The sequence below is a fragment of the Bos grunniens genome, chromosome 19 (assembly GCF_055505025.1).
Source record: "Bos grunniens cultivar Pamir isolate PY7600 chromosome 19, Bosgru_T2T1.0, whole genome shotgun sequence".
NCBI classification, from domain to species: domain Eukaryota; kingdom Metazoa; phylum Chordata; class Mammalia; order Artiodactyla; family Bovidae; genus Bos; species Bos grunniens.
Window position 1 is genome coordinate 358,054 of NC_141183.1, and position 21,179 is coordinate 379,232.

A 21,179-nucleotide genomic window follows, 5' to 3' on the forward strand; every position below is an offset into this window, starting at 1 on the left:
CCCTGCTCTCTTCGAGCTCACACACCTGTCTGATGTGCCGGTGCACCCCAGGGGCACTGTGAGGAGCATTTGACTGGGTGGGGAAGGTTCTAGCTGCCAGGGTGACTCAGGAAAATATCACCAACCAAGGCAGGTGCGGGGAACCACGCAGAATGGGGTAGGAACTGGGAATATGAGCCCAGTGTCAAGGCCACACAAGGAAGAAAGCATGGATTTTGCACAGAGGGGTTAGAGGCATGTCCACGCTGGGCCCTAGGGAGTAAGGAGGACTCCAGCAGCTTCTGAAAGGGGGCAGGCGACCTGCGGCCAAGGAACCTCAATCACATAGCACTTGGCTTTACTTTAAAGGCACTGACTATATTGGACTCTAGGCCATGAGGGGCAGGTCCATAACCCATCCCTGGTTTTGTCCACAAGCAGGTCCTGTCCTGGCTCAGCACACATGCTGCAGTCAGGGGATGAGACAGGACAATGGTCCCCAAGATGTCCACACCCTGACCGGGGGAACCATACTTTGTATGGAAAAGGGACGCTGCACACATGACTGAGCCAAGGGCCTTGGTGGGTTGAGGGTGGGGAGCGCTTAGCGTGGATGGTCCAGATGGACGCAGTGTGAGCAGAGGTCCTTTCAAGAGGGAGCTGTGAGGCGGGAAGCAGAGACGGGTGAGGGAGCACAGCACCTCCTCTCCTCTGCAGCTAGTTCGTTTACCTTCATCACACACCGCTTCCTCTCTCAAACCTTCCCTGGCCATCTGTAAGAAAAGCAATGGAAATGTCATTTTAAGGCTTTCCACCTGGGGCTGGAAGTGGGCCCAGGACGAAAAAAGGACCAGACCGAAGTGTGTCCCCCCGAGCTCGTGCCGTCCTGGGGCCACGGGCCGGAGTGAGCCTGTCAGCACCCCGCAGACCGCTGCTTCGGGCTTGAGACACCGTCCAACTCCTTGGAGAAGGTGGGAGGAAAACGACGCTTCTTCCAGCCAGGGGCCCGGTCCTCTGCAGAGGTCACTTCACTTCTACGACACCCACAGGGCGTGGCTCTGTGTTCCGGGAATCGGTGTCTCTGCTAAGGGCTCACACCTGGATTTCTGGAGCCGGCAGGTAGGACCTCCTGGTCTCAGTGACTGGGGGCCGCCTCTCGCTGAGGTGGGGGCAGCCTTGGTGTCGGCTCCTTTTCTCATTTTCCTTCCCATTAGGTGGAGCGGGTCGTACGTTGCCACCTCCCTGCCTCTGGGACGTATCCGGACTGTATCCCTGTTTATCCGGAGGTCGTTCGGCCCGTGAGGCACATGCCGGGTCTCCCCTTTACTGAACATTCAGCCTGGATGGGCTTCCGACTGTCTCGAGGTGGGGCGGGGCGAGGGCGTGGCCAGAGGGGGCGTGGTGTGGGGGCGGGCGCCGTGGGGGGGCGTGGTAGGGCGTGGCGGGGGCGTGACGTGGCGTGGCGTGGCGTGGTGTGGGGGCGGGCGTGGCGTGGCAGGGGCGCGGGCGGGGGGGCGGGGGGCATGGGGGGCGTGGCTGGGCGTGGTGGGGGCGGGACGGGGTGGGATGGGGCGGGGCGAGCTGTTTACATCAGTGACTTGGGTGGTGTTCTGAGCTTCTGAAGCTCAGAGCTGAGGACCTCAGACTGTGGCTGCAAACACCTCCTTCCCCCCACCTCTGTTTCTCTCTGGTTCTACCAGGACTGCTCTGTGGGCGAAGACAGAGGCAGGCTTAAAGCCAAATCAGCAAGCACCTCCAGGTGGCTAGTCCTTCACATTCAGGCCAGAAACTCGTCAGGAGCAAAGCCCCAAGAAGACGAACTAGCACTAATTAGTGACGTGAGGCAGACATAGAGGAGCAAATACTGTTTCCTCTCACTCGTATGAGGCACCTGAACAGTCAAGTTCACAGAGACAGAAAGTGTATGGTTGGAGGGGTCGGGGGCGGGGAGTCGTTTAAAGGGGGCAGAGCTTCTGTTTGGCAAGATGTAAAGAGCCATGGACAGTGGGTAACATGGTGGAGCTGGACACGTACAAATAATTAAGGTGGTAAATTTCATGCTGTGTATATTTTACCACATTTTAAAAAAGATCTCACACTTAAATGTTATTTATCTGACTGAGTTGCCAGTCCTGGCTCTGCCACCCCCCTTACCTCGTGGGATCTGATGAATTTTAAAAGTTAAGAAAGTGAACACGTTATGGAACCTCAGGGTTTGACGACCGTTCGGTTCACACCGGTCCCGTGGGAACTAGAGTCGAAGGGACCAGACTCCAGCCCGGTGCCCCCAGCCCTCTCTGCACTCACTGTTGGCCTGGAAAGATGCAAACACAGTTTCTAACTGCTCAAGGCCACATCCTTAGGATGACCCCAGCCCCCCACCCCCCCAAAATGTCTGCCTGAGGAAATCCGAGGCTGCTTGAAGACTCTGCTGTTTGTCCAGCCAAAACCTGCCACAGGCCCTGGTCTCCCAACCTCTGTGTGAGGGTCGGCACCTAACTGGATCACCTCCTGTTAGACAACCCCCAGATGGGTTCCCAGGCCCACCCCCTTCCACCCCTGGACAGCCCTTTGCTTCTCTAACTCTACAGAGCCTGCTGCTGCTGCTGCGAAGTCGCTTCAGTCGTGTCCGACTCTGTGCGACCCCATAGACAGCAGCCCACCAGGCTCTGCAGTCCCTGGGATTCTCCAGGCAAGAACACTGGAGTGGGTTGCCATTTCCTTCTCCATTGCGTGAAAGTGAAAAGTGAAAGTGAAGTTGCTCAGTCTCGACTGACTCGTGCGGACCCCATGGACTGTAGCCCACCAGGCTCCTCCATCCATGGGATTTTCTAGGCAAGAGTACTGGAGTGGCTTGCCATTGCCCACCCTAGAAAACTCCTGATCACCTCTGGGCATACAGTTGAGTTCTGTTCCTGCTGCAATAGTGTGTTACTGATTAAAATCTGTCCTGACCACTATACCTGTGGCTTTGTTTATCTCTGGCAGTTCTGATAAAACTTTATTTATGGACACTGAAATCTGAATTTCGTGAAATTTTCACATCATGAAATCTTTTTCCTCTTTGATGTTTCTTAACCATTTAAAACTATAAAAACCATTCTTAGCAAGAGACAGGCCCCAGATTGACCCTCAGCTGGTAGTTTGCTGACCCGTCCCTGCAAAAGGGGCTGGCCACAGCCTCTGGAACAGATCAAGGTAAGGGGCACGGGGTCCTTTCTGCTCACTAGTCTGGCTTTCCATCCCCAAGGGCTGGCTGAATGCAGGGGATTCAAAGGCAGAAGAGTGTAAATTGTGACACTCCAGGTGGCCCTTCGTGTCTAGCTGCTAAGCCCGGCTACCTAATGTTCTCTGCCACAAAAATCCAGCGTCTGAAACCAGACCCTCGTGGCCGGGCAGCTGGAGCCCTGTGTCAGAACTGGGATGCCTCTGGCACTGGCAGCTCTGGAAATAATGCTCCTTGTTTTTCACGCTCTTGCCAATTCAGATGGCCTCTGGTTTCTCCTGAAGACAACCCAGGGCCCAGAGTTAGAAACTGGATTTCAGAGCCTCTAAGTCTCGCCAGTAAACAGACCCTCTGTCCCTGTGTCCCCACAGAAGTCCTCACCATCCCCGGGGCCTATGCCTTCATCTCTCCTCTGGGTCAAGGGGGCCCTTGGGCTGTGTGGTCAGAAACCCAAGCGATCTCTATGCAAGGCCAAGGAAAGGCATGTTTCAAAGAGTTTTTATTTCAAATCGCCGTCAGACCAGTTAAAAAGTGCTTGTCGGGTCTGCCGGAAGCCAAGGAGGGGATGTCGGGTGACCAGGAAGCAGAGAGGCGCTGGCGGCTCGGACAGCTGAGCACCTGGGGCTGCGGGCAAGCCGCGGAGGAACATCGGGGAGGCCGGTCGAGGACCCCCGGGGACCCCAGCACCGGCTGCCCCGCCCCTCCCGGCCGGCCGGGCCGAGTCCACTGGCCGAGCGGGCCGCGCCGCGTGTCCACTGGCCGGCCCCGGAGAAGCGCCGCGCCGTGTGCGCGCAGTGGGGACGCGGAGAAGTCACGCCGCCACCTCCGGCCCGTCCAAGGCTCAGCCTCCCGAGGCAGGCCCCGCGCCCGGGCCCAGGACTAGTGCTCGGGCTCGGCGTCCATGCAGGACTCCCAGGGGTCGCGGGGCATCCGCGGCAGCGCGAGGAGCAGCAGCGCGAGGCCGCCGACCAGGAGTAGAGCTGCGGCGACGCAGGCGCAGATGAAGGACCAGGCGAGCGAGTGCGCGATCCAGGCCGTGTGCTCGCTGTCGACCATGCGCTGCACCGACTGCCGCATGACCTCCGCCGACACCGAGAGGCAGAGGCCTGAGGGCACAGCCGGGCTCAGGCTGCGGGCCTTGAGGGGCAGACCCAGGGCGGGGGGTGCGGGGGGACCAGGGGGGAAGGTGAGTGCGGGAGTCAGGTGGGGTATTGGGGGGTGGGGCGGGGTCACGGGGGCATGGGGAGCAGGGGCCTGGAGCCGGGCCTTGTCCAAACCCAGCCCCCACCCCGGCGGGCTAGGGAGAGGGGCAGGAGCATCCCTCGGCCCCGCACCCACAGGAGGCCCATCCTACCCGCGAAGATGTAGAACATGGAGGCCGGCCTCAGCAGGTAGTCCCGCTTCTTCCGGAAGGACAGGAGTGCGCAGAGGGTGCCCACGATGATGAAGCCCAGGCTGAAGATGGCGATGGCGGCGGCTGAGATGCTGTACTCTGCGGCACAAGAGTGTGGGGACGCCGGGGCCTCAGGAGGGGCTCGGCGTCCCCTCACCTGCTGTGCCTGCCCCCCAGATTAGCCATGCTTCGCCTTCTGTCGTCCCCGTTTCCCAGGTGAGAACACTGAGGGCCAGAGATGAAACCATTCCTTCCGAGTGGCACATGAGTAAGGGATGGGGCCAGGATGTCCACACGACCTAATTCCTTCTCCAGGTCGTCCAGGCACCAAAATGAAGGTCCTCCTTCCAGGGGCACAGGCCTCAGAAGGTGGTGGGAGATTTGTGGCTTAAGACCTGCCTGGAGCAGAAACCTCCCTCCCAGAGTCAGGGCTGAAGGTGACACCCAGGCTCAGGGTGGCCTGTCCTGGGACTGACAAGCAGCCTCTGGAAGGATGACAGAGTGCGGCTTATTACAGAGCTCGGTGCCGGAGAGGATCTGTATGCGTATGCCAGGGTGAGCCTGGGTGTGCGTGTGTGTGCATGTGTGTCTGTGTGTGCATGTGTGTGTCGGTGTGTGTGTGTGTGTGTCTGGGCGTGCATGTGTGTACCTGGGCACGCGTGTGTGTGCCTGGGAGCCCTGATGCAGAGACCTGAGACACCTGGAGGTGGGAGCTGTCGTTTCTGGGCACAGAGGTTGGCCCGGCTGCCTCTGACAAACTTCAGGAGGGGCTGCTTGTCATCAAGCAGGAGGCTGGGGCTTTCATGCCAGGGATTTTCCAGCTCAGCAGGGAGTGGTAGAATCTACTTTTCCTCCCCTTCCCTACCCTCCACCCAGGCTCACCTTTCTGAGTAGTGACTTCGAAGATCTCCGAGCTCTCGCCTGGGTTAAAATGCCTGAAGTAGGAACAGTTTTTCTCTGCAAAGGAGGGAGACAGTTGAGAGAAAGGGCTGCAGCTGGGGCGGGAGCTGGCAAGGAGGGGGTGGGCCAGTCCCACTGGGGCTTCTGGCTTGCTGTCTGCTCTCTAAACCCTGACTCTGGGCTGAAACAAGCATCTTTCTTCCACCCTTAGACCAAAAGTTTGGTGGGAAAGAGGCTGCATAAGAGCCTGAGGATCTTCAGGGAGCTGAGGCTGACTCAGTCCAGGTGCAGAGCACTGGGTACTGAGCCCTTTTGGCAGATAGGGTAACTGAAGCCTAGAGTTCAAGTCTGTTCGGGACTGTGAGACACATGGTCAATCAGGGCCAGACAGTGGTCCTCAGCTGGGGCTGATTCTGTCCCCAGGGGACCCTTGGCAGTGTCTGGAGACATTTCTGTGTCCCAGCTGGGCAGACGGCTACTGGCACCTGGTGGGTGGTGGCCTGGGATATGCCAAACACCCTGCAGTGCACAAAACTACCAGCCCTCAGATGCCAGAGCCGCTGGGGTTGCCAGACCCAGGATCACATACAACCCAGGGCTGGTTTCCAATCAGCATCCAGGCAAAGTCTTTTTGAAGAACTTTCCAGGAGATTCTGATGTTCAGCCAGGTTTAGAAACCTGGCTCCAACCCCCTTAAAATGTCGCCCGAAGGGCTTTGCTGAGTGGGCCATTGTGTGGGCTTGGATGAAGGGCCACGTGTGACCATCATCTCACGCATTAGGCCCTCCACGCCTGTGAGCATAGAGGCAGCGCAGCTGAGACCTCCTAGGTGAGCTGCTCGGCCCACTTGATTAGCTCCGGGAAAGCCATGGAAAACGTGTGTTGGCCACAGGGCCCCAAATCTGGATTTGGTAGGGGGCAGAGGAGGAACTCCGGAGAAGGCAATGGCAACCCACTCCAGTACTCTTGCCTGGAAAATCCCATGGACGGAGGAGCCTGGTGGGCTGCAGTCCATGGGGTTGCTAAGAGTCAGGCACAACTGAGCAACTTCACTTTCACTTTTCACTTTCATGCATTGGAGAAGGAAATGGCAACCCACTCCAGTATTCTTGCCTGGAGCATCCCAGAGATGGCAGAGCCTAGTGGGCTGCTGTCTATGGGGTCGCACAGAGTCGGACACGACTGACTTGACTGAGCAGCAGCAGCAGTGGAGGAAGAACACAGAACAAAGAAATTCACACTGATTTTCAATATAATTTCTCCTCCATTTTTCTCTTTAAATCTCTCTTACAACTAGATATACTGTAAAATTAAAGGACTATTGCTTATTGCATAGTTTAATATTCTTTACTGCTGATTTAGGAAGTAGATGAATGGGTTATTTTATACTATTTTGTTTCTTAAAAAACTAAACCATGTTGCTTTTTATTTGTGTGAGGCACTGCATGGGATCGTTTCTCCTGTGTCTCCTGGAGCCCCAGTGGGAAGCTCTGTGCTCCGGGTTCAGACGCGTCTGCTTTGCGCCTGCATTTGGTTTTTATCTTCAGGCCACAGCTTAATGTTCACCAGGTGTTTGGTGCCTCGTTTCTTTTGGAAAAAAGCCTGCTGCCAGTCTTAACTTTCACTGGAGTCCAGGCTTCCGTCTGCCTGAGATGATCATCTCCCACTGAAATCTCTGGCCCCCGACCCCCTAATGTCAAGGTTACTGCTGCTCCGCAGTGGAGGAAGAGAATGGCCCCGGGAGATGGAGCCTGGTTTAGCAGCAGCAAATGTTCCATGAAGTAAACAGCCTTTTCTTTGAGCTTCTATATTTAAATCACTCTCCTTTTGAGCTGAGTTACCTGGGGTGTGTGGCTGCCGCTGGTGATGTCAGGCACTTCTGGTGCTATTTTCCAGCATAACGGAGCTCTCATGTATGTGTTAGGTTATCAGCTGCAGCAGACCTGCTCTAATGGCTCCTGCGAGGTGATGGGTCCCCCAGAGTCTCCCTCTGGACAGAGGAATAATTTCTGTCTCATTCTTTAAGGGCCAACTTTGGTTGCTTTTGAAAACCCTCTGAAGGGAATTGACTGAATTCAAGTGTGTTTCACGATTGGCTGCCTCCCTGACAATTTGCAGACCCTGAGTTAGAAGCCTTCAGCACGAGTGGCCTGGACATAAGGCCCATCGAGGACCCGGCCAAGGCAGGCACGTCCATGTTGCCAAAGGTCCTCTTGCTCAGGTGGTGGTTGGGGTGTCAGCACCCCCAGACCAGCACCAGCCTCTGGGGAAGCCCCTCTGCAGATTGTGCGGGGACAAGTACAGGCACCCCCCTTACTAAGTGCTCTCACAGGGTGGCTGGGGGCTCCCAGTCCCCTCCCTCCGTGGCAGGTCTTCGGGCGCGCGGATGGGCCCTCCCGCCCGTGCCCTCTCCTGACTCAGTGCTTGAGGAGGATTGGTGTCCCCTGTGCTGAACCAGGAGAAGCACCGCTACAGGGCCCTGTGAATGCCCATCAGAGATGGCAGCCCCTTCGTGTCTTGTAATCTTTTAAAATTTAAAATTAAAAACTTGACGTTTTTAAACAGTGTAACTGTGGAAATTAGATGTCCACTCTTCCTCAGGGTTTGTTTCTGTGGCTGCTTGTTAAATTTCATTTCTGAATGAAATATGTGAAGTCTGTGTTCATGTATGGCCACTGAAATCTCTGCTCAGGTAGTTTGGTGGTCAGCTCGCAGACATTTCCTAGAATGCTTAAAGCCATGCCCAGTCTTTGCTGAGGAGCTCCGTGCCAGTAGACAGCCAAGCACTCAGCCAAGTGGCCTGCGTGCTGCCTTAGCCTTTTTCTCCCTTTCTCTTCCCCCACTCCCCTGCCCTGGGCTCGTTTTCTCCCTTCCCTTCTTTGTCTCTTTCTCCCTCCCTCGTGCTGTCTCCCTCCTTCTCTCTCTCTCTCTTCACACAGCTCTGCATAAGCCAGAGGTGAGAGCTTATGGCCTTCTCAGATCTTTCCCGTGCACGCTTGTTGCACTGTGGACCCACGTGGCCTCCTAAACTCCCAGGAATATTTTGGGGCTTTTCAAAGCCACCTATCTTATTCTCCAGTTTTCTGGTTAGCCTATTGTTTGCTCTGTTATGTGCTCCCTTAGGCAGTTACGATATTAAACAACTGTCTCTAATTGTTTTTGACAAATGCCTCCTGGGTAAAAGACTGTTTCCACTGGATGAGCTCAGAGTCAGGTCAAATAAAGACAGCCTTGCAAATACGAACTTCTAGGGAGCCACCAGACAGATCAGATAATGACAGCACTCTGGGAATGAGGCCTTGAAAGGGATCCAGCCCTAGTCTGTCCCTTCTGGTGACTTCCAGGCAGCTGGCTTCACTCTGATGGCAGGCTGTTGGTTTTTGAGGCTGTGACAGAGTCAGGGAGGAAAGAACTGGAATAGCAGCTTAAGACACCACAGACCTCATTGTTCCTACTGGGATTCACTCCTCTTTCTTGAATAAGCACTTGCTTATTGCTGCAAGACTGGTTAACTTCTAGAGTTCTGAAAAAGTGTATCCTGACCGTGTTAGCCAATGTTCTCATTGTTTTTATGGAGAAAAGAATTTTTGGAGGTCCTTACTCTGTTGTTTTTTCTGATGTCATCCGAAGTTAACATGTATACGTTTGGCAGACAGCGCTATACTTGTATTTGTAGATGTTGTTAACTAATGAGAGAAGGCATATGAGCTCTCTTCCTCCAAGAAACACTGATCCAGTAGAGCATAGGCAGGATGGGTAGAGAAGGGAAACGACGTCTACTTGCAGAGAAAGGATAGGGGAGAAGGCAGAAGTGCACCTGGACAGCTCGTCCAGCGCTCACAGGCTCGGAAGGTGCCATTCACTCTGGGCCAGGAGAAGGCGGCCTAGAGGTTGACTCGACTCAGGCTCACGGCTGAGCCAGCGCATCCCCTTTGGCGGGTCTGGTCACGTCCCACGTCGTCTCTCCTTGTATAGACTCCCCTCACCACCCTGCTCATCTGCTCTGTAAATTCACCAGGCTTTAAAAGGCCAAGGACAGGTGGACCGTAACAGTGCGTTCCCACGCACGGTCCCTGGAGGATCTGCCCTGCCCAGGAGGGCTGGAGGGATGGTGCATCTGTTTATGGGTGTGTTCGGCAGTGGCCGAGAGGCGTGGGCATGTGGGCTACATGATACCCTTCGAGCACATGTCCGTGCCTGTGAGAGCCCTCAGGCTTGGGACTCGCTGTGTCTTCCAGGTGATCGGTGGGAGTGAGCAGGGCAGGGCTTTCCTGGGGTAGGGGGGTGGGGGTGGGCGAGGAAGGTGAGAGGCGGAGGGGTGGGGTTTGGGCTCCTTCACCCCCAACAGAGGCCGCAGGGTCTTCGGGGACTTAGCAGTGCCTTCCTTGAAGAGCAGGGTTCAAGGAACACCCAGTCTGATAACAGACTAATTCTGAAAACCAGGCGGGACCCTGCACTCAGCCTGGTTGCTGGCCGCCTTGGGGTGACATTGGAAGGAGCGCTGGAGGGGACTCTGGGTTGCTGGGCCTGAGCCCGTGTGTTAAAGGAAGGCGTGGAGTCTGCGATGGGCTTGTCAGCGCCCAGTCCTCTGGGGGTGGTGGGCAGGGCCCGCACGGAGCCCAGACTCTGACGCGGCCCCAGGCCTTTCCGCAGCAGGCCTCTGCCCACTGAGAACGTGGAGGCTCCACACCTGCGGAGAGGCGGCCACCCTCACACCAGGTGTTCTCCACAAAGAGGCCTTCAAGTGTGGTTCGCGCACCACTAGGAGAGTGAGGCAGGCACTTAAATCACAGCGAGAGGAAGCGTTTTCTGAGTCTGAAGGGGACCCCGTTCAGGAGGAGGCGCGGGACACAGTCCTTGCACAAAGCCAGCCCCGCCTCACAGACAGTCACCTGTGGGCACTTAGGGCCGGCACCCAGGAGGGCCGCGCGCCGGGTTCCTCCTGCCGCCTTCAGGAGGAGGAGTCCTGCATTCCCCTTTTGCACGGGCTCGGGTTACCCTTTAGCGGAGTGTGTCCGCACGCCAGCCTGGAATGAACTCCCCCGAGGCGGCCCTTCCACCTGAGGCCTGCGTTTGGTGGGGGCCGGGCGTCCAGGCTGTCTGCAGACCCGCGCGCTCTTTGCTGAGCCGCGGTCTGTCCGCCCATCCAGACCCCTGCCCCCTGACCAGCCGCGAGCCCCAGCGCACGGAATAGCGGGAGACGAGCACCCGCACTCCGCAGCCCGGCCCCGCCCCGCCAGCACCGCCTCGGCCGGCCCACCGCCCCCGCCCAGGCTCGCTCCGGTCCCTGGAGCCCCGTCGTCCCACAGGGGCGGGCGCGGCGGTACGTTACCCCCGGGCAGGGTGATGGGGCCGCAGCTCCTCTCCTTGTCGCCCACGAAGATCCGCTTCGTGCAGATCCGCCAGAGGCCGAAGTGGGCCGCCTCGCAGGTGGTGTTGTGGTGCTCCACGTGCGGGCTCAGCACAGCCCAGTGGTCCGTCACCACGGCCACCAGGGCCAGCACGACGCCCACCAGGATGCAGAGGAGGGCCACTCGGACCTTCAGGGTTTTGGTCTGGGACATGGTGATCCCGGGGCCGTGGGCGCCTGGGGTCCGTCGGCCGTGTCCTTCCGGGCCGGGGGCAGCCGGGCTGGGGCGGCGGCAGTGGCTCCAGCGGGGCGTGGAAGCTAAGTTTAGTGTGCGGGCTGAGCCAGGGTGGGCTGGCCGTGGGCGAGGCCACTGGACGGGCTCAGCAGCTGCCCAGGCGTGTCAGAGGCCTGAGGAAGCTTCTATTAATGCGCACCCCGGAGCCTCACTGAGGACGGCTGCTCCTTGGGTTTCAGGGCTGGCTCCCCTCCCGGGGGCCAGGAGCACACCAGGGTGGGGCAGGAGAGAAGGCCCAGACGGGCTGCAGACTCGCCACCCTCAAAGTCCGGGTTACCCTCAGACCGGGCCCTGAGCCGGGAGGGCGAGGGGCACAGGCCTGGCGCTACGCGTGCCAGCCTCTTCCTGCTGGGGCTGAAAGAGGAGTCAGCTGCTGGGGGAGGGCGCAGACCCAGGGACACAGGCCTCTGTCCTCGCCTGGGACCAGGTGAATGGGGCTCTGTTCTGGGGCCTGGGGGGCCCCACCCGGGGCCTCTGGCGCCCACGGCCCAGGGGGGCACGCTCTAGACCTGAACCCCCACAAGCCACCCCAGGTCGCTCCTGCACTGTCTCCTTGTCAGTTCTCTTTCCTTCCCTCCAACTGGGTCCAGAAGAAAAGCTCTTTGGGGGCTAGTAAGTCTTTCACGCATTTCTGACACTTGCAAATCAAAGCCTCGTGCAGGGAGAGCAAAGCCCGCTGACCGGACTGCAGCGCTGTTCTCACTGTCCTGTCAGCTTTGTTGCTCGTCGCCAGGTCGCGTCCAGCTCTTTGCAACCTCATGGACTGTAGCACGCCAGGCTTTTAGTTTTAGGTTTACCTTCTATCAACGACTTCCCTCATGGCTCAGACGGTAAAGCATCTGTCTACAATGCGGGAGACCCGGGTTTGAGCCCTGGGTGGGGAAGATCCCCTGGAGAAGGAAATGGCAGTCCACTCCAGGACTATTGCCTGGAAAATCCCATGGACAGAGGAGCCTGGTAGGCTACAGTCCATGGGGTCGCAAAGAGTCAGACACGATTGAGCGACTTCACTTCAATGGCAGGTAATAAAGATTTTCAGGTTATATTGTCCTTTACAAAGTAACTATACTTCAGTGAAGAAGAACAAAAGTAGATTGATTTACAGGTGACTATTAAGCAAAGACATTACTTTGCGAACAAAGATTCATCTAGTCAAGGCTCTGGTTTTTCCTGTGGTCATGTATGGATGTGAGAGTTGGACTGTGAAGAAAACTGAGCGCTGAAGAATTGATGCTTTTGAACTGTGGTGTTGGAGAAGACTCTTGAGAGTCCCTTAGACTGCAAGGAGATCCAACCAGTCCATTCTGAAGGAGATCAGCCCTGGGATTTCTTTGGAAGGAATGATGCTAAAGCTGAAACTCCAGTACTTTGGCCACCTCATGCGAAGAGTTGACTCATTGGAAAAGACTCTGATGCTGGGAGGGATTGGGGGCAGGAGGAGAAGGGGACGACAGAGAATGAGATGGCTGGATGGCATCACCGACTCGATGGACGTGAGTCTCAGTGAACTCCGGGAGTTGGTGATGGACAGGGAGACCTGGCGTGCTGCGATTCATGGGGTCGCAAAGAGTCGGACATGACTGAGCGACTGATCTGATCTGATTTGATCTGATTAAGTGGCTACTGGGTGTATGGATTCAGCAGAGGACACTTGGGGTTTGGGACCACCAAGCGAGGGTCCTGACTCCCCCATCATGTCCACCCATTCCACCCCCCGGCCGCAGGCTGGTACTCCAGGCTGGCACCCCGACACCCTCCCGGGTCTGCGTCTCCTTTCTCAAGTCACCAGTAGCCTCTTTTGGGGTGTAGTCAAGGGGCTGATGCATGGTCAGGAGAAGACCCCTGAGCCAGGTAGGGGTTTGACTTCTGAAATCCTGGCCTCAGGCTGATATGGCTTACAAAAAGACTCTCTGCGTGAGGAGAACCATTTGGGGGTCTAACCGTGGAGTTCAGACAGTTAATTATGATGCTGATCATAGTAATAGCTGAGCCTCAGTGAGCGCTTGCTGTCTACCAGGCACTGTGCTAAGCCTCTGTGTACCATTGCAGATAAAGGACCACAGGCTCAGAGGTATGAAGTAACTCATCTACGGTCATACAGCACATGGGGAAGCCAGGTTTCAGGGCCCAAACTCCTAACCAACGGTTGGAGCTGGGAGGAGCTCTCAAGGTCACTGTGGCTTTAGAGGAGGAAACCTATATTTGTCCTCTACCTTTTAAGTTCTCTGGCTTCCCTGATAGCTCAGTTGGTAAAGAATCCGCTTGCAATGCAGGAGACCCAGTTCGATTCCTGGGTCGGGAAGATCAGCTGGAGAAGGGATATTCTTGGGCTTCCCTGGTGGCTCAGCTGGTAAAGAATCCACCTGCAATGCAGGAGACCTGGGCTCAATTCCTGGGTTGGGAAGATCCCCTGGAGAAGGGAAAGGCTTCCCACTGCAATATTCTGGCCTGGAGAATTCCATGGACTGTATAGAACATGGGGTCGCAGAGTTGGACACGCCTGAGTGACGCACTTTGACTTTTAATTTCTCAGCTGAGGCTCCTCTAACAGCAGCAAGTTGACAAGAGAAAAGCATAGAGATTAATATAAGTTTTATATGGCACTGGAGCCTTCATAAAAAATGAAGACCCAAAGAAACAAATTTGAGTGTTTTTTTTAATAGTTTATTGTAATAATTTAATTTTTTTCTCTAAATGAAAGCATGTTCGTTATAACAAATGCAACCACATACATGTACATGGAGAAAGAAAGTGACTTTCTGCTTTGTGTCTGTAATATCCCTTTCCTTATCCAGAGAGAAATGCTCTTCACAGTTTACACCTGAGCGTTCTGGAGTCGCTGTGTGTGAGGGACGGAAGGGTCCAAGTGAAGGGCAGGAAAGCGGGGGAAGCGAGGTCTGCATCGTGGGGCGTGCGCACGTCGTACGCGAGCGTGAGCGTCTTGGGACCTGCTTCAGGGGAGGGGCAGAGAGGCCTTTCTGGGCGGGCTGTGCCTCAGATTCCTTCCACTTAAAATATGCAGCCTGCCAAGCTCCCATACCTTGGGCCAGCGTGTCCTGAACCCCTCGTGACTGGTTAAGGGAACTGCAGCCTGGAGAGAGAGGTCTTTGCATCCTCTGGTTTGAGGTTGGCTGCCGGGGGGAGCAGGCAGATCTACTTTCTCTCCTCCGTTTACTAAATGCTCCTGCAGACAGACCGTCTCTGCTCTGAGGGCCGTGCCCGGCGGTCTGCTCTGCTCATGGAGCCGGGGCTGCTGTCCTCCACCCAGCCCTGCCCCCGCCCGCGCCCAGGTCAGAGCCCTGCCTGCAGCTGTGTGGTGTCCAGCAGGCTGACTTCTCTGACTGCCCCTCCTCTAGGGTTTGAGATAATGCACTTCACCAGCTCAGCCCGAGGAGGTGCTTTGGACCGAACTAGGTCCCCTTAAATGCTGGTGATGAGGCCTACCCCTGCTGTGACAGCGTTCGGAGCAGGGTCTTGGGAGCTGAGTAGGTTTAGTTATCAGGAGAAACTGGAGAGCTTCCTCTGTCTTCCTCTCAGCCACGGGAGGACGTCACGAGAAGACAAGGAGGAGAGCACATCTCAGAACACGCCATGCTGGCACAGTGATCCAGGCTTCCAGCCCCCAGAACTGTGAGAGAAGACATGCTGTCATTCAAGTTACCCTGTCTGTGGTCTTTCTTCCCGACCCAGGGATTGAACCCAGGTCTCCTGCATTGCAGGCAGATTCCTTATTGTCTAAGCCACCAGGGAAGCCCTTTCTGTCATGGCAGCCCGAGCGAGTATATCGACATTAGGCACCGGGTTCAGGAGGGTTTTGTTATTCTCATCATCTGTAGACTGCCGGTGGGTCAGCTTTCCCTGATGGGCTGTAAGCTTCTAGAGGGTAGAGACACAGAACCATCTTCTGCGCTGGTTCTGGGCTCCCTCAGAGAGCTCCCTGAATGGGTTCTGGGCTCCCTCAGAGAGCTCCCTGAATGAATGGGTTCTGGGTTCCCTCAGAGAGCTCCCTGAATGGGTTCTGGGCTCCCTCAGAGAGCTCCCTGAATGAATGGGTTCTGGGCTCCCTCAGAGAGCTCCCTGAATGGGTTCTGGGCTCCCTCAGAGAGCTCCCTGAATGGAGCCCAGGGTTGGGCCTTCATACATGTTTGCTGAAGGAGGGATGGCTGAGCGGATGGACAGATGGACTGAAAGAAGGGGACAGAGCTCAGATAACTGACTCCACTGGACGATCCAGAGGCCACGGGCATAAGAGGACAGCTGGGCAGGCCCAGCAGGGCTTGGGTGGCTAATTTGCTTCCAGGTGCTGAGGGGCACCCCAGGAGGGAGGGGAGGCACCGTCACCACCTCTGTGACCTAGCCCACAAGGAAGACACACTTTCTACCACAGTCTTCAGGGTGGAGATGCCCTGCTCAGCTCACCAGGAGTTGTCCATGTTTGAGTCGTCCAGATGAACCAGCGTCCACTTGTCCCAAGAAGAACCAGACATAGTTACAGCAAGGAAGATACCTCTGAGAGGTGGGCCTCGAGTGGAGCCGGGGCTGAGGCACACCTGTGTGGGGCCCAGTGAACCTTCCTCAGAAACGTGTCGATCTGATTTTGAGCTAAGTCTCCATCAGGCTGAGAGATGGCCTTGGGTGTGTATTGTCCAGCTGGTCTCAACCTCTTTTTGCCGCGTCCTCTGCCTCCCTGCATCGTGCGGCCGGGACTTTCTGCAGCCGCGGGCGTGCTGCCCCTGCTCCAGCCTGGGAGTCACAGATGGCCTCCCTCCGTCCAAGGGCCCCGGTCTCCTCCACCTGAGTCAGAGAGCCCATCGCCTGACCTGTTTCCATCATCCCAGCCCCCTTCTCTGACTCTCCTGCCATCCTCTTGCCCTTAAGTAGACCCTTGTGGTTACGGGGGGTCCACCCAGATAATCCAGGACCATCTCCCCATCTCAGGATCTGCGATTTAATCACACCGCATGGTCCCTTTTGTCACTGACCCTTTTGTCACTGACCCTTTTGTCACTGACCCTTTTGTCACTGCCCCTGCGGTGACAGTCTCAGGCTCGGATGTCTATGGGGCCACTGTTCTGCCCACAGCAGGGCCTGACATGGAATTTGATTTTCTCTGGCTTCACCTAGAAGTTCGGGTGTGGGGATGCAGGTGAGACGGAAGGAGGGAACCTGGGAGGTCGACGCCGAGGGGGCTGAAGGCAATAGCAGACGGTGTGCGGGTCTGGGCTGCCTGGGGCGGTTAGCTCATGGTTGGGGTCGCCCTGGGACACAGCAAGGTCATGATGACGAGGTCAAGGCCCTGGAGGGCTTGATGAGGTTGCGGGGCAGGCGTACTTGGGGGGGAGGGTAGGCACTGGGGGTACTGGAAGTGATGCCCAGAGAGGCAGAGGGCCCTGAAGACCATGGCGGGGGGAAAGTCAGCGTGATGGATGGGAGGCGCTTGGATGTGAGAAGGTCACTGCAGGGGAGCCGTGAGGCCAGGAGTCGAGGTCGGACATTGGACACTGACGTGGCAGGACTTGGGGTGCGCAGGAGGGCGTTCAGGAGGTGTCAGTGCTGAGGAAGGGTTCAGGAGGGCCTCCCCAGGCCTTGGAGAAGGCTCTTCCCCAGGAGGGCGGGGAGTGGGGAATCACTGCCCCCCTCCTGCGGTCACGCGTCCAGGGCCACGAGTGCAGAAATGCCTCTGGTCGCCTCTGCTCCTGGGTTTTGTCAGGAGCTGCAAACTTTAAAACAGCTGAATCAGGTGTCTCTGCCCTGGCTTCCTCTGGACCCTGAGGCCCCTGAGGCCACCTTTCTCCCTTTCCAGCCCCATACTTCCTGGGACTGAGGAGGGGCCGGGCAGTCTGGCACGGACCCCGGCAGGAGGATGGATGGCTCCTACCAGGAGGGCTGGGGAAATGGGAGTCCTCAGGGGAGAAAAGGTTCCATCTGTCCGAGAAGGTGGACAGAGATCTCAGTAAGGAGCTTTCAAGATGTAGGTAGTTCCAGAGGGCTCAGCGGAGACGGAGGATGGGAGGTGGCTGGCGGGTGGAGACGAAGGCTGGAGGCAGGGAGGGTCCTGGAGAGGCCGGGGCTGGAGTGTCTTCCCCACATGCCACAGCCTGATCCTGCCCCTGCGGCCTCCAGGACCAGTCGTCCCCCATCAGCAAGTGGAGTCTGCTTCCTCTCCCCTCGACCTCAGGCAGGCTTCCAGCTGGGTGCCGGAAGAGCTGTGGGGGTGATGCTCTGCCACCTCTGGGACCCCCACTTTTCTTCCTGCTCGGAGAATTCCAGAGAAGTCACCAGATCCTAACCAAAGCTAGCCTGAACATCCCAGCACTTCGGTTCCATCCAGATGCCGTTCAGGATTCAGGGACCGAATACAGCATCAGTTAGGGAAAAGGGGGATGTTTGGGTGATTTGGCCATGAAAGGTTATGCTTTGGAGGAATAATCTAAATTAAAGATGTGGGAAGACGCTCATGGGGACAGTGAACGGGGGACTAACCCGCACAGAGTTGGGGGCAGCGACCTTTCAGTGGTGCTGACCTCAGCTGACCTCTCAGGTGCTGGGCTTTTGGTTGGTACTGTTTCCTTCTTTAACTTTCCTGTGTTTTGCAGGTTTTTAAAAGGTAAAGCATAATACTCTTAGAATGAGAAAAATATAAGTATTATTTGTTTTAAAAAGCACCTGATTATTTGCAATGTAATCAGTGGATTCTGGAGATCTCCTTGTTGTCATTCCATCACTCAGTCATGTCTGATTCTTTGTGGCCCCACAGACTGCAGCACGCCAGGGCTCCCCTGTCCTTCGGTATCTCCTGGAGTTTACTCAAATTCATGCCCACTGAGTCAGTGACGCCATCCAACCATCTCATCTGCCGTCGTTCCCTTCTCCTCCAGCCTTCAATTTTTCCCGGCATCAGGGGAGATCTCATGGGGGTTAATGTATCTCTGAGGACTCTTATCAGGGGACAAAGGTCAGGACCCCAGGTCCCTCCAGCCCCATTCTCCTGCAGTTGTGAGCGTGAGCAGGTGGGTCCATCACTCTCTTTGATCGCAGACCTCTCTCCTGAGGCAGTTTTATTGGAAGCTGAAAGTTTAAAAATATCTGCATCAGGTGTATCTGCCCCTCTCCGCTCTGGCTTCAGAGGCCTCCTCGGTTCCTGCTCCCCTCCAGCTCCAGGGCGGGGCAGATGGCCAGGCAGGCGGCCTGTGCTATATTGGGAACCAGTGCAGGGGGTCACGTGCTGGTTCTGAGTTCCCTGCAGGGAGGCCCCACCCCCACCCCCAGAGTCTCCTTTCCTCAGGCCTGCCTTCTTTCCAACTCCATGCTGGGGACCCAGCCCAGGACCCTCCCCTTGCAGTTATCACCTGTGTGGAACTGGGAAGTCCCCGTGGGGCTGTGGGGGTCACAGGGTCTGCAGAGAAAGCATCTTCCCAGGGACCACTGAGGCAGGGGTGACGGCGCCAGCTGGAGAAGCTGGTGGGAGGGCAGCCCTCTTCTGGGGGCACCACCCAGTGCCTGGATGGGCCAGATGACAGGTTTCTCCCAAACCAGAGTGTGCTGGACACAGACCTGTTGTGGCCGGGCTCTCAGAGCACTACCTCCCAGGGCTCTCGTGGACTACTTCCTTTCCCTCGAGTGTTGTTTCCTTAGTCAACACTCCTGAAAGCTCCCTTCAAGGGGGAGTTTATGGATGTTTGCTGAAGGTGAAGTCTGTCCCTTCTCCCAACAGCCCCAGAGGGAAGCCTTTCCTTCCTCCCCTGACTTGTTTTCAAAACTGTTGGCTCACTGCAGGGAAGGAAACACCAAGTATAAATGACTGAGGTTCCTGGTACATCCACAGCCTATATGCAAGGACCAGAAATGCTCTGTGTGATCTTCACGCTTTCTGGGTCTCAGTTTCCATCCCCGAAAAACCCAGGCTGGGAATCACTGCCATTTTGGACCAGATATTCTTGGGACGGGGGGGGGGCTGTGCCCTGTAGGATATTCAGCAGCAGCATCCTTAGCCTGGAGAAGGGAAATGGCAACCCACTCCAGTATTCTTGCCTGGGAAATCCCACACACAGAGAAGCCTGGCAGGCTCTAGTCCATGGAGTCGCAAGAGTCAGACACGACTGAGCGACTGAACCATCCTTGGCCTCCACCCATCTTCCCAGCAGCAGATGCCAGCAGCACATCTTCCCAGTCCTGACAACCAGGAATGTCCCTAGACACTCGTCCGGGAAGTAAAGATGCCCCACTCGAGAACTGCCAGGCGAGTGCTGTCTCCCTTTGGGTTTGAAATCCTCAAACACATTCCTTCCTTCCTTTTATTACCCCTTGCACCAGCCTCACCTCCTTCTTTGGACTTGCTTTCTCTCCTGTAATGAGCACATTGAATGAGGGAACTCTTGAATACCTGCTGCCCATGCTGGTTCTGGGCTTCCCTGGTGGCTCAACTGGTAAAGAATCCACCTGCAGTGCAGGAGACCCCAGTTCCATCCCTGGGTTGAGAGGACCCCCTGGAGAAGGGATAGGCTACCCACTCCAGTATTCTTGGGCTTCCCTGATGGCTCAGATGGTGAAGAATCTGCCTGTAAAGTGGGAGACCTGGATTGGACCCCTGAGTTGGGAAGATCCCCTGGAGAAGGGAATGGCAACCCACTCTAGTATTCTTGCCTGGAGAATCCCATGAACAGAGGAGCCTAGCGGGCTATAGTTTATGGGGTTGCAAAGTGTTGGACACGACTGAGTGACTTTCACTTTCACATGCTGGTCCTGGCATCCAGTAATTCTGTGGTTCTTGTTTGGGTCAAGGCTTGAGCTTGAGCCTGCTCCTTTAACCCAGGAAGAGGGTTGCTGGACCCATTTTACAGATGTGGCATCCAGAGCAGAGAAGAGGCCAGACTTCAACTCTGGAGCTGAGGGAGGGACTCAGGACGCATAGCGGTGAATGCAGTCCTAGTAAAGGGGTCAGCTCCAAGCAGGCACTCCCAGGAAGATCGGAGAAGGGGAGGCAAAAGAGGGAGGTACCCAGACACAGACCCAGAGCTGAGAGTGACCAGCTGTGCCCCAAACAACATTCCTTCCTGCCAGGGCTAGACTGCACGTCCCCTCTCCTCTGGCTCTCAGGTGTGACGGTGTCCCTGAGCTCTGGGCAGTGGCACGTGGGCGGAAGGGGGAGCCAACAGCTTCCTGGTCCATTAAAACTTCTTACAGCACCCTCTACTCAAGCTCACCTGTTCTTTCCCTTCTCCATCTGCCCACTGGAGGTCAATGCCAAGGGCGACCTTAGACGCTCGTGTTGGGAAGATGGCAGAGCCTGCACAGCGTGGGGCTCTGAACCCGTGATTGACTGTGGGGAGCAGAGCATCTCCCACCCACCCCATGGGTGAGAGGTACACTTGCACTGATTAAGCCGTTTTGCACTCAGGGTGGCTGGCTATGTCATTAGTCTGAGTGATATGGGTACAGGGTGAGGTGGGGCTGGAGGAGGGGCCTGGGGTTCTTGATTGGGGCCCTAGAACTTTCGCTTCTACATCAGTTCCCTCAGATTTTACCCTGCAGGTTATGGAGGCAGAATTTGTAGCTGAACTGAAACGCATGACGGCGAGAGCCCCACATTGGACAGAGGCCATAGCGTGTCACTAAATGCAGACCGCACAGGCGTCTGCCCAGGACGGCGGACGAGCTTGTGCTGAGCCAGAGTTTCCTCGGGGCTAAGAATAAACAGAACTGTTGGTGCCTGGCGCTGATGCGGGGTGGCTTGACTCCAACTTGGAGCTGCGAGCTCAGAGCTCAGCCGGGTCAGTGGCGGGGCGGGTCCCCCACCCCAGGACCCGGCAGCTCAGCGCATCTGGGAACATCGGTTTCTCCGGAGACCCATCTTGGGCAGGAGGAAAGACGGTTAAAAGGCCAGGGCTGAACGCTCAGGCCAGGGGGGGTTCCTGCGGCCGCATGGGCCAGGATGCAGGGGCACCAGGCCCCCAGCCTCCCTGCGGGAGTCACAACAGTGGCCTTCTCGTGAAGGGGGTTGAGAGGCTTGTGCATCTCTGCTCCGAGAGCCCAGAGA

General features: G+C 56.6%; 1 protein-coding gene and 1 long non-coding RNA gene across 3 annotated transcripts; both read right to left on the reverse strand.

The window, feature by feature from the left end:
• Window positions 1-320: 320 nt before the first annotated feature.
• Window positions 321-1,329, reverse strand: LOC147350909 (uncharacterized). The gene is made up of 2 exons (XR_015146965.1): window positions 836-1,329; window positions 321-752 (listed from the first exon to the last, which is right to left on the reverse strand). It is a non-coding gene; the product is annotated as an uncharacterized LOC147350909 (long non-coding RNA).
• Window positions 1,330-3,686: 2,357 nt separating this feature from the next.
• Window positions 3,687-11,271, reverse strand: CACNG1 (calcium voltage-gated channel auxiliary subunit gamma 1). 2 transcript variants are annotated; one of them, XM_086355734.1, is made up of 6 exons: window positions 10,826-11,271; window position 10,497; window positions 9,939-10,025; window positions 5,481-5,555; window positions 4,560-4,697; window positions 3,687-4,311 (listed from the first exon to the last, which is right to left on the reverse strand). In XM_086355734.1, the coding sequence occupies exons 1-6, from the start codon at window positions 11,060-11,062 to the stop codon at window positions 4,085-4,087; spliced, it is 765 nt and encodes a 254-aa protein (XP_086211860.1). In that variant the 5' UTR covers window positions 11,063-11,271; the 3' UTR covers window positions 3,687-4,084. The 2 variants fall into 2 exon arrangements, with proteins under 2 accessions (XP_086211860.1, XP_086211859.1); XM_086355733.1 differs by lacking the exons at window positions 9,939-10,025; window position 10,497 and having other exon boundaries at window positions 10,831-11,253.
• Between the last annotated feature and the right edge of the window lie 9,908 nt (window positions 11,272-21,179).